Below are 11,683 nucleotides of genomic sequence, written 5' to 3' on the forward strand. Positions count from 1 at the left end.
GGGAATGGTTTGAGTTTTGAGCACCTTCATCTTTACTTTGTTAGGACGGTGGGAATTCTACTCCCTTTTCAGTGTCTACTTTGTGGTCGTGTCTGAGATTGTGTGTGGATGAGGAGCGAGAAGGGAATCACGCTGTTCGTATTGGGCAATTTCTCATAGAGGACTTGTCGTTGATGCTTGGCATTAGAGTCTTCAACAAGTGAGTGCAGGGATGGATGCATCTAAAGGAAATGACAGCCAATGAACTGGTCTTAGTTTCCTATAAATAAAACCGGTTATTGATATTTCTATTGGTATTTCCTTCTCACTTTGGGATTGTATCGTGTATGCTCCTATGGATTATAGATCTGATTTGGAGCTCCGACGATGTCTGGTCAGTTTTAAGGTTGTCTTCCCCTTTTGGACGGCATCCCCGCCAGCCGGCCCTGCGCCTCGCTTGCTCTCTCTCTCTCCATCTCTCTCTATATTCTAGGCTTCATCATATTGTTTTAGTTTTTCCGTGCAGTTTTATTTATTCATTTCCGGACAAAATTGCCCCTAATTATTTACTTATCAGGTACATGGGGTTATTTGCGATAAACTCAAGTTGAGGGACCAATTTGAGAAACGGACCGCACTTAGGGGAGCTAATTGCATTTTACGGAATGACAATGGGGTCATTGCTACAAAATAACGGGTAACTTTTTCTCTCTCTAGAAAACAAAATCTCCAAAGCAAAACTTCCTGAAAATATTCAAGAGAGTGTCTACCTCTACTCCTCTGTCTCTGCTGCTCTTGCATGGACCTGTGGAGTCTCTCGGAAAAGAGGATGACGATGGCCAGAGAATCAAGAAAAAAGAAGAAGAGAAAAGATGAAGATGAAGATGGTCTCGGTCGACTGCCTCGTTCCTCTCTCCATATTCCCAGGTTCGTATTCTTCTAATGATGGTTGTCAATGCTTTTCCTTTTTTTGCTCTATTTGTCGATTGGCATTGCTAGCTTTGTTTCATCAGTGTCGGGTGCCTTGGTGTTTTCTTAGCTCCTTTTTTCCTAGGATATGAAAGAACAATGAATTCATCTCTTCATGGTTCGAATCGAAAAGATGCCTCTGTTCTGTTAAAAATCGTTGATTTTCTGCCATTTGCAGATAAATTCAGGTTTTTACTAATTATTGACAAAGCCCATCTGCAAAATCGACTATGCTTCAACGTGTACGTGTGCAAGCTTAAGTTGATTTTATCATTTTCCTATTGAGTTAGATGAAGTCTTCTTCTTTTTTGTTTTCGCGTCTGCATTGCTTGTCGTTGTAAGCTTCGTTCGATTACAGACCATTGACATTTGGTTCTTTTTTCCCCCTCTAAGCAAAAGAACTACACCCATATAGGACTATCATGATATGCGTCACCATAATGGCATATGTCTCCTTTCTGGGTTGATGTTTTGCTTCTCAAAGTTAAAAGTCAGTCCCTTCCTCTGTGGGCGATATTGCGTATGATTTTTTACTGAGAATTATGAAAGCCCTTCTCACAATAATATGGATTATGGTTTTCCTCAAATGGTTTGAGGAAAAAGCAGATATGAACCTGCAGCTTGGCAAATTTGATAGTATCTTACACCGACCTATAACAGACAAACTTTTGGGTTGAGGTGGAGTCCTGAAAAGGTCTCTCCAAACTTTCTAGTGAACTGAAAATCTATTACATTTCAAATTAGAATCTCAACAAAAACCTGAAGAATCAGGTGTTTGACAATATTAACATGTAAACCACTGATATAACGGAGTTAGTAGTAATCATTGCCGTAGGACTTAACCCGAAGAGCAACAGTTATGCACACCTTTAGCTTGAAACTTTTGCGACTAAGATACCTCTCCTTATAGTTTAAGTTGCACTTCCTTTTTCCCTCCTACAAGCATGGCATTTTTTCAGAAATGGTGTTCATCTATTTAACTGTCTGAAGATCTCTTTTTGGTCACAATTTAGCAGAAGCCATAAAAACTGGAATTCTAGTGAGCTTTAATAGGGGTTAATCGTCCTTGCACAATATTTGCAGGTTATTTACTGCACCAGCTTACCTCTATCACCATTATATAGGTAGTCATGCCTTTTTGAGTTTTGGATATATTGTCGTGTCTGATCATTTCACTCAGATTACATCATTCTTAAATTTCTTTTCCAACTACTCTTTATTTATTTATTTTTATCAGATTTTCAAATATTCATGCTCTTTTTTGGATGTCTTCTAGCTATAATGGGAAAAATAATTTCTTGGTCTTAATTAACATTTTTTTCTATGTAAGAGCCTTGCATATATCCCCTCAACTTCTTCTGAACTTTGAATTTTGCAAGCCAATCTAAACCCAAAAGCCAAACTCTTTAAAGAGCCAAGACTAGATAAATAGGAAGAAAGCTGCTCTTCTTATTTTAGCCTCATGTTTTGGCATCTACATAGCACAAATTTCTATAAATGGTCAACCTTTGTAGAACATTAGATTATCACAAACCTTATATATCATCTGCAGTTTTACATTATTTGGGGAAATTTCACACGGAAAGAAGTTTTGGGAGTTAGAACATCTGGTGCCTAAATTGATCTCTTACATATTTGGGTTACGATGTTATATGGGGATAAAGGAGCAATATTGTCACACGTCATAAAAGATACTCATGCAGAGTACAAAGGAGGATAGGTATGAATATGTGGAATAAGAAAATAGTGGCTAATGAAAAAAGTGAAAAAGATAGTACGTATACTACTGCCTGGCTAACTGTAATTCTTCCTTCTCACCACTGGCACCACTGGTCTGCGCCAGTATTGCACCAAGATGTGTCCACTAGAATTGCCAAGTCCTCCATTTTGTGGCTTTCCGTCTGTACCACTGCATCACCACTCCTATGCACTGATATTCTCCAAAACAATGGTTTTGACATGATAAACCCCTTAATTTTTAGTCTGAGGTCATGGAGTTTAAACCTGTGACCTTGTGTGGCCATAGCAATGTTCCTGTAATTCGACCAAGTGCCTAGCACATGGATTTGGAACAACTATACTTATTATTAATTTGTTCACAAGATAGCATATGTTTCATTTTTCAATACTCGGAGTTCCAACTATACATAATTCATTTTTGCATGTTGTATTCAGTGTATGGAATTTCAATTTAGAAGATGTGGAATTATAATTGAATAAGGACCACATGAAAGGTCACAGTTTTTGTGTTGGGTTTGCATGAGGAGGTCAAATTAGACTATATTATCAAATGGAAATATAGAGTTAATCTGACTGTGAAATGAGTAACTTTGCTGTCCAGGCCAAAGTGAAATGGATAAGTACTAATTCGAGCTTTTTCCAGTTGTAGATATTATTAAATACCTTCTTGATATACTTGCGTGGTTTTGTCAACTTTCTTTTGATAATAATGAGGTTTCATTTCGAAATGAGCTGTACATCCAAACTGGTCTTCTTCATATTATATCACCATTTCACGAGAAGGGAGAAACATTCAGATTTGATAACACAATGAGAAGGTATTATTGCTTTTCAGACCTACCAGATAGGGTAGGTTAGAAATCAACCATTAATGAATCTTCCAAGAGTAGATGATGGATAATTTTCCTTCGACGTGGCTTTCAAATTTGTCATAAACAATGAGATTTTCTTCTTAATCGATAGTATATCCACAATGATTTCCTCCTAATACCCTTCTTGCCAACAAAAGGTAGGATTGCCAAAATCTTGCACCTGTGTGAGACTTCATCACCTTTCAATACTTGCTGGCATCCTTCATAATTTCAACAAAAAACTAGAGGAATTTTTATCATGAAAATGTTTATACAATATGTATAATAAAGAAATTTATCCTCTTCAACAAGTTCAGGCTGTGAGGGAAGTCAGAAATCTTCAGCACGTAAAATAAAGCGAATCACCTAAATTTCACTGAAAATCAACATGTATTATACGGCTTAAAATATTGGGACAAGCATTGAATAAAATCATGAAGGTGCTGAAACTAATCTTTCATATCATTGAATAAAGTCATCATCAATGTTCAGTGTCATCTAGGCATAGAAAGATTAGTCCTGTTACCAAAATTTGCCAATGAAATCCACTAATAGGAGGGAGTCTTTTTGTAAGAGGTGGCTACTTTTGTAATTCACAATCATCTTGGGTTATGATCTTCAGAGTCTCTCCAACCACTCCCTATAATATGCTGTCTCCTCAACTTTTGAAACCCATCCTCATTCCCGCTGTTCTTTTTTTTTCTCTTGATGCTACTGATATAAATTTTGTTGTAAATATTTGTTGCGGGAAAAGAAAATGATGTAGACTTTGTATTAGTTGTTAAAATAATAGCTTTTTCATGGTATTGCTAATTGAACTTCAAAGAAGCTAAATAAAATATGATTTATAAATGCGGTCACGTGACAAGCCACAATCGCAGCAGTACTCATTGACACGAGCATGTCACGTGTGGCGTAACCTACGAACAATTTTAACCTAGTTTTATCTTGAGAAATCTCATTGCAGGTGGCGGCGCACTGTGGCATTTCATCCCTTATAAATACCCCTATGTCCTCATTGTGTCACCTCACACATAGCACCTTCGACAATCTACTAGACTGATCTAGCTTTTATTCTTCATCCTAGGTTTTGTATTTGCTTTTTTTTTTTTTTTTTTTGAATTGAATAATTATGCTGAAGGCCTTTGTTGATCAGAAATCCTTCAGATATAGGAAGAGTACTGCAGTTTATTGTCCGAAAGCAAGCAAGAAAGAGTCTGCAGATATTCGGGTCGGAAAAAAACTTGAAGGTGAATGTCCTTGTTATTAGAAAATATACATATCTATTGTCATTCTCATCTGTTGAAATGTTATTGTGCTGATCACACTATTTTTTCAATTTCTCTCTGTTTTAAATGCCCTTGCAGCAATTCTCCTTGTGTTACAAAGATAAGAAGAAACTCTCTATGAGCAGGTATCTACTATTATCCAATTTTTCAATTTGGAAAAGGAACAGAGAGCTTTTGTTTATTAACAATGCACCATGCATATAAATTGCTATTGCTTCCAGTGCACATTGAAATCGCTTTCAGATCTAATTGTTTTCAGAAACTTAATATGATGTAAGAACCAAATCTAACAACTGAGACCACAGTTATGATTTTTCAGGATTTGTGAATCATTTACACATGTTCTAAGTTCGAATGGAAATTTGGAACAAGGTCATGTGTCTCTTGGCAAGAAAAGAATCTGATTGATTGAGATGAGTACTGTCCATAATTCAGTAACAAAGTGGAGTCGATGCAATGCGCTGCTTGAGCTTAAAAACCTGGACAAATAATGTTTAATTTCTCATTTACACTCTATATGACGATTTAATTTGAGTTGAGATGGACTGGGGTCCAAACTATCTTTAATTTTGATGAAGTTTGAGCCAAGTTTGAGATGGATGCGATCTGAATTGAAATCCGGTTGCTTTGTCATGTTTATTAGCAATTTGTGTCATATCCTCTGGCTTTATCTAGAGCACAAATATTGCACATGGTGATAATGATTTTGTTTGAAAGAAGAAAATCAAAATTGAATCAAATCATTTCAATCGCGAGTCATTGTGCTTGTGTCATGTCAAAATTATATGTGTCTGTGGTCATTGCTGACTTATCTCCAATTTGGTTGTACCATTGTATGTTTAGAACTATCAGCTTGATATTAATATTCTGTAAAAAGAAAACATAATCCTAATTGATATGATTTCAACCTTATAAGTCAGTCATCACATACACCAAATTGTAATACTTGAACCTATTCAAGTTTGGCAGAAATTGTGAAGCTAAAATGGCAATGCCTGCCAATACTCAAATATTGTACATGGGTATAGGTATATCACTGTGATTTTTTAATAAATGTTTCTTAAAAAAATAACCAAAGGATGTAATAAAAAAAAATTGATTTGCACTTGCATAACAATCTTTCAAAACATGAATTTATTGTTTGAATGTCTAAGTCTTTATTTTGTTGATATTATATACCTTGCTCTTTTTTGACAAGCTCGTATTGTTTTATCATCATATCTTATGGATTTTATGATTATGTCTTGGTCGTTTATATATAGATCATATTTTCCTTTTTGGTCAGTCTATAGAAACCAATATTGAGCAGGTTAATAATTAGGAAAGCCAGAAAAATCAAGTTCTGGAGCAATTTAAGAGTGATTAGGTACAGAATCCAGTGCACGAGCCAATGGAATGGCAAGTAATTGATCCTCCCAAGTTCCCAAGATATGAAATACCATTTGAAGCTATCATGTTCATTTTTTGTCACAATAGCAAAGAGCACACAGTCAGACCCCAGCCAAGAAACCAAAATTGACAGCTAAATCAGAACCCAAGGGATAAGACCAGGTTCATAGCATTATTGGAAGCTTACTGTGTTTCCGTTTCTTCCTCTGAATTGCCAAGTTTTGTTTTCCCTATAAATTGTAGATGAATTTCTGATTACTCTCTGTGCAAATCTGCAAGAGAATAGTAGTACTTTCTGTGTTTGTTTGAGCTGTATAGTGTGTGTTTCCACCCAAAGTAAAAAGCGAAAAAATGGCATCATCTTCTTCTTCATTCAAGGGTACTTTGGCAGCGCAGCTTAGATTGGTTGGCAATGGCCTTCTCAATGCCCCTTCTTCTGTTGACGAACTCCTCACTCTTCTTGATGTATGCTGCCTCAATTTACCAATTCATGCATATAATGATTTACTGCGCTGTGAAGCTTTACTTGCATTGGGAATTCTTATTTGTTTTTCATCGGGATAAATTTGAATGCTTGAGGATGGTTGATGTTTGTTTGGGGGATGATTGATCTCCTGTCTTTGGGCTTCTCATCAATTTGCTCATCAGGCATCTTTGTTTTATTAGTTGGTTGATATATGCGAATCCATTTGGTGGTTATGCTTGTGGGCAAAGGCATTTAGTTCATATGGACAGGAGAGTGAGTTCATATAATGGCTTTCAAACTCCTTTCTAAACTATAGAACTTTGGTTTCAGCATACTTAAAGCGAGTTAGGCGGATTTCGTTTAAGCATTACTCCTTGTACTTGGTGTTCTTTGCTGTCCAATTCTCCATCTGCTGGATGGTATTCTTGTGCTACCATGAGCTTCAAAGTCAAATCTCTTGTTTTATCTTCCCCCTCCCCCTTTTGTTTGACCTCTTAAAGGACAGACATCACCAATTATTGGAGCATCTGAGATGGCTGTTCTCTTTCTACATTTCCAGAAACATTTCTGTATTCTTTAATGTTGTTTATTTAGATATGGAAAATGACTTTTGCTTTCATATACATGTCCCCCCTACATAGAATGCTGAGGATGTCTTGGTGAATATGGAGCAAGAACCATCGGACTTCCTCCAGGATGCCCTTCTTCCCATCATGAAGGGTCTCATAGCTGAAGCTCTGTTCAAACATTGTAACGAGGATGTGAGAGTTACGGTGGCATCTTGCCTCAGTGAGATTCTGAGGATAGCATCACCGGTACAGCCATATAATGACGATCAGATGAAGGTATATAAAACAAAACTCTGGAGATTTTCTGATACAATGAACTCACTTCTCTCGAGATAAAATTTTGTTCTTTCTCAGTTTCTTAAGTATCCATTCATGGGCAGGAAATTTTTCAACTGATCGCGGAGGCTTTTTCGAAGCTATCAGAACCGTCGACACGGTGTTATGAAAAGGCCCTTTCTATACTTGAAACCATTGCAAGGGTCAAGGCATGTCTGCTGATGCTTGACCTTGAATGCGAGGCACAAATTCTTCATATGTGCCAACATTTCTGGGTATTTACTAGGTAATATTATCTTCAGCAATTTTTTTTTTTTTTTTTTCGTAAGGTCCTCATCAGCAAATTTTACGCCTTCTTTTTCTTCTTTTTGCATAGTAGTTTACCAGAACCATAAGAAAGATAGCTTTCTTTATCTTTGACCATTACTAGTAGTTAATGGCAATTGCTCTTTTGAGTTCCATTTTAGTTTTCTGGATTATCACAATTTGGCTTGTCTTGCTGTCTAGTAACCTTTCTTATGACTCAAAAAGATGATAGTTGTAGTTAGTTAATCGCGGATGAGTTTCCTTGTACATTAGTGTTCATTTATAAGTTAGTTTGGCTTGCATGATTGGATGAATCTTTCCACTATTTCATGTGGTTTTGTTTTGGTACCTCAAAGCTTTCAATTTCGTTGAAGAATCTCCTTCTAAACTCAATGTTTTGCTTGGTATAGCAAGGACTTTTTATATAAGGAGTTACACTGCAGTCTTTACAAGAGAGATTGAGATTTAGTGATATCTGTGCGAGCTCTTGACCTTAATTCTAGTGTAATGAAAAATAATGGCACCAAAATGGCTCTGTGGTAGTTGGATTATAACTTGGCTCAACAGTTTTGTTATGACAGACTGCAACAACACTCTTATGATGTTACTAAATGATAGTTGTCAACGTCTTTTTTACTTTGAAATTTTAGCATTTACCTTTTGATACTCTCTTATTTTTTGATGGGTTCCTTTTTAATTAAGATCCAATCCATCTGCTGATGAATCCTGGGCTGTGGAACAAATCATGGCTGACATCCTCGCTGAAAGTGAAGATATCAGCCCAGATCTTCTGAATCATCTCCTAGCTAGTGTCCTTAAGGAGAATGAGGTTACCGTCATTTTTTATGTATCTGGTGTTTTAACTTTGTTTTGATTTGTTCATTTTCTAATAGGGAATATACCATCTTGCAGAAAGCGGCACCTTCCGGTTGGAAATTGGGAGAGAAACTAATCTTGGATTTTGCAGCAAAGCTGAGACCTAGTGGTTCTCCTGAACATGGCATTGCTGATCTCCCACATTCCAAGAGTTCAGTACTACCCAGGAAAAGGGAACCGAAAGCCAATTCATTAATGAGACCCGAGGAAGGTTATAATCTTTCTTGGCTGTACAGAGAGGGTCAAACTACTAAAGAAACCCACAAAAGAAGGATCTCCTTAAGCAGAAGTGATCTTTCGGCTATGCCTATGGCTTCTACAATGAAGAGAAGAACTATATTGAGGTCAAACATGAAGAGGGGTGAGGCAGCTCTGCTTCCCAATGATCTTAGAGATGAAAGAATGAAGTTGCCAACCAAAGGAGGAAACGACGCTAGTAAAGGCACCTCAAAGGTATGATTGTAATTGTTGGAATATACCTTTGATACACTGATTGGATCTGATACTATGTATCTATTACATTCTTTGTCGTAATACTATTAAGGATGCCCGCTTCAATTTTTATTGTTATCATTGTTATTATTATAAAATTGAAGTATCTTGCAAAGCTCCACTGATTTTGTGTTTATGGTTATTAAAGAGGGTTGGCACTCAGTTTCTTACTTTTTCCTAATTGCTACGTTGCAGTCTTTGCTTCTTTTTTTCAGTTTTCATGAAGTCACGTATTTTCCTAAATAATTTTCAGGAGTCTTCAGTGATTGCCGATGGATTAATTGGTCGGAGAGTAAAGGTCTGGTGGCCATTGGATGAGATGTGAGCACTCTAGGACCCTCATTCAGAATACTTTGTTTCTGTCTCAGTCGTGCATGTTATTTCTCAATTCATCTCCTTCTTGCATTTGCTACTGCTGTTCCTTCAGTGATGGCTGGCTGCTGCTGTTTGCTTCAGTGATGGTCACAGCACTAGGTCATTTATATCATTTTCTTCCTATTCCTAATTGATTGTTTTACAGGTTCTATGATGGCCGAATTCAATCTTATGACCCTATAATGAAAAAGCACAAGGTGAGATGACTATCATAGTCTTCAGAAGTTTCTGTAAATGTGACCTACCATTTGTTTTAATCAGCTGAGTTAGCTTCTTGGGTGTACCTGTATTATGCAGATCAGTCCTTTTTTATCCTCAAGTCCCGTCTGATAGCTAAATGTTCAGAATTTTATAGTTGTTCGGGCATGTGTCTCTTGCTCTATGCACTGCCACCTCTTATCTTTAACTCTGAGATCTTGCAACTGCATGTTCTTTGTTATTGTGTTGACTATATATGGCCTGATTGGGACTATAGGTTTTGTACGATGACGGGGACCAAGAAATCTTAAACCTTGAGAAGGAATGTTGGGAGATCATTGAGGATGATTTGCCAGATGAGGTAAGTGCTCACTTTTTGTTTTTTGGTCATTAAGTGTTCACTTTAATTGGTTATCTTTCTGTTGTTTTGTATCATTAAGTTAGAAATTAACTCCCTGCTTATGTGCTTCTCGGATATCTTGTAGCATCGACAGGTGGCTGTTAATCCCAAACCCATTACTTCACCTGTCTTGTAAGTTTTGCCTTTTTATGATGTTTTTGTCTGCATATGTTTCTATTTTGTCCTAATGAAACTACCTGTCTTGTTTCGTCTTGATTGTCATTATCAGACTGAGAAATTCAAATGGGAATGAAAAAAGTCTTCTCTCAACGGAGAAATTGAACTCCAAAGATGATGTTAAAAGGTTAGATTTTGATACGCATGATTTTACGATCTTTATTGTTCACTTGGCTGCAAGCTTATTTCTCGTGTTCTTATTAGGGCTGGAGCAACCACTGAAGCAACCACTGGATTGCTAGAAGTTGAAGACGCTCCAAGTTTGGGCAACCAATATGTAGGTGGAGACGTGTCCAGTGATGATGAAAGCACTAAGGATAATGTCTTTGAGTTCAGGGCACGATCAAAGGATGTCCAGCTAGAAAATTCTAGTATGAGCACATCCAATGATTCAACTCCTGAAGCTAGCCTGCGAAGAGCAATCAGAGTAGGATCAAAGGATTTGCAACTTGATGATGAAAGTACTGAGGATAATGTTTTCGAGTTTAGGGCACGATCAAAGGACGTCCAACTAGAAAATGCTAGTATGAGCACGTCCGATGATTCAACTCCAGAAGCTAGCCCGCCAAGACCACTCAGGGTTGGAATAAAGAATTTGCAACTCGAAAATCCCAGTACAGGCACATCCAGTGATTCGACTCCAGAAGCCAGCCCGCTTAAATATATCGGGGCAAAATCAAAGGATGTTCAACTAAAAAACACATCCAATGGTTCAACTCCAGAAGCTGGCCCTCCTAGATGTATCAGGGCGAAATCAAAGGATGTCCAACTACAAAGCACATCCGATGATTCAACTCCAGAAGGTAGCCCACCCAGACCTTGGGGACTGTGGCGGAGTCGGCGGCCCTAATATGGAACTCAAGGGTGCAGAGCATGGGAACAGCTGTAGTTTTGGTGAAATCATAGGAGTAATAAATCTTAAAAGGGTATCAAGATGCAAGAGCTTACAATTTAGCTCCCTGTACAAAGATACAGAAGTTGAAGAAGTTCCGGATGTCCAGCAGCTTTTAGTTATCAGCCCTTGTATGTATATAGATTCTTTTCTTGCTTTTGTAAATGTGAGTTGATTATAGTTCTTAGCAACAAAATAGAAACGCAAGAATGTAACGAGCTATGGCTCATATTAAATTTTGTCCACGACGGAATGTATATTCTTTTATTGGTCATTATTCTTATCTTTTCCCCTCCGAATTCGTGGTTGTGGTTCAACAGATGATCCCTGGTAATATAGCCAGGGGCTTTGAGAATACTTCCCTGAAAAATAGTAATATAAATATGTACTATCTAACTTATTTTTGCATCGATAATGTGAATTCAGCGCTCCAATCATT

At 37.3% G+C, this 11,683-nt stretch overlaps 1 protein-coding gene across 1 annotated transcript; it reads left to right on the forward strand.

Annotated features, from left to right (window-relative positions):
• The first annotated feature begins 568 nt into the window (after positions 1-568).
• LOC104423223 lies at positions 569-11,483 on the forward strand. Its single transcript, XM_039303501.1, has 13 exons — positions 569-906; positions 4,696-4,789; positions 4,907-4,953; positions 7,325-7,528; positions 7,633-7,814; positions 8,537-8,663; positions 8,747-9,163; positions 9,456-9,523; positions 9,723-9,774; positions 10,053-10,136; positions 10,261-10,307; positions 10,405-10,479; positions 10,557-11,483. Exons 4-13 carry the CDS (start codon positions 7,349-7,351, stop codon positions 11,200-11,202), a joined length of 1,878 nt encoding a protein of 625 aa, XP_039159435.1. The 5' UTR covers positions 569-906; positions 4,696-4,789; positions 4,907-4,953; positions 7,325-7,348; the 3' UTR covers positions 11,203-11,483.
• The last annotated feature ends 200 nt before the right edge of the window (positions 11,484-11,683 follow it).

The sequence above is a fragment of the Eucalyptus grandis genome, chromosome 10, assembly GCF_016545825.1.
Source record: "Eucalyptus grandis isolate ANBG69807.140 chromosome 10, ASM1654582v1, whole genome shotgun sequence".
NCBI classification, from domain to species: domain Eukaryota; kingdom Viridiplantae; phylum Streptophyta; class Magnoliopsida; order Myrtales; family Myrtaceae; genus Eucalyptus; species Eucalyptus grandis.

What these genes read in the sequence shown, in the direction of transcription:
- LOC104423223 (XM_039303501.1), top strand. Translation starts at nt 7,349, where the DNA reads ATGGAGCAAGAACCATCGGACTTCCTCCAGGATGCCCTTCTTCCCATC. An exon ending in CTAGTAAAGGCACCTCAAAG is followed by an intron (nt 9,164 to 9,455) that starts GTATGATTGTAA and finishes AATAATTTTCAG; the next exon opens with GAGTCTTCAGTGATTGCCGA. An exon ending in AGGATGATTTGCCAGATGAG is followed by an intron (nt 10,137 to 10,260) that starts GTAAGTGCTCAC and finishes GATATCTTGTAG; the next exon opens with CATCGACAGGTGGCTGTTAA.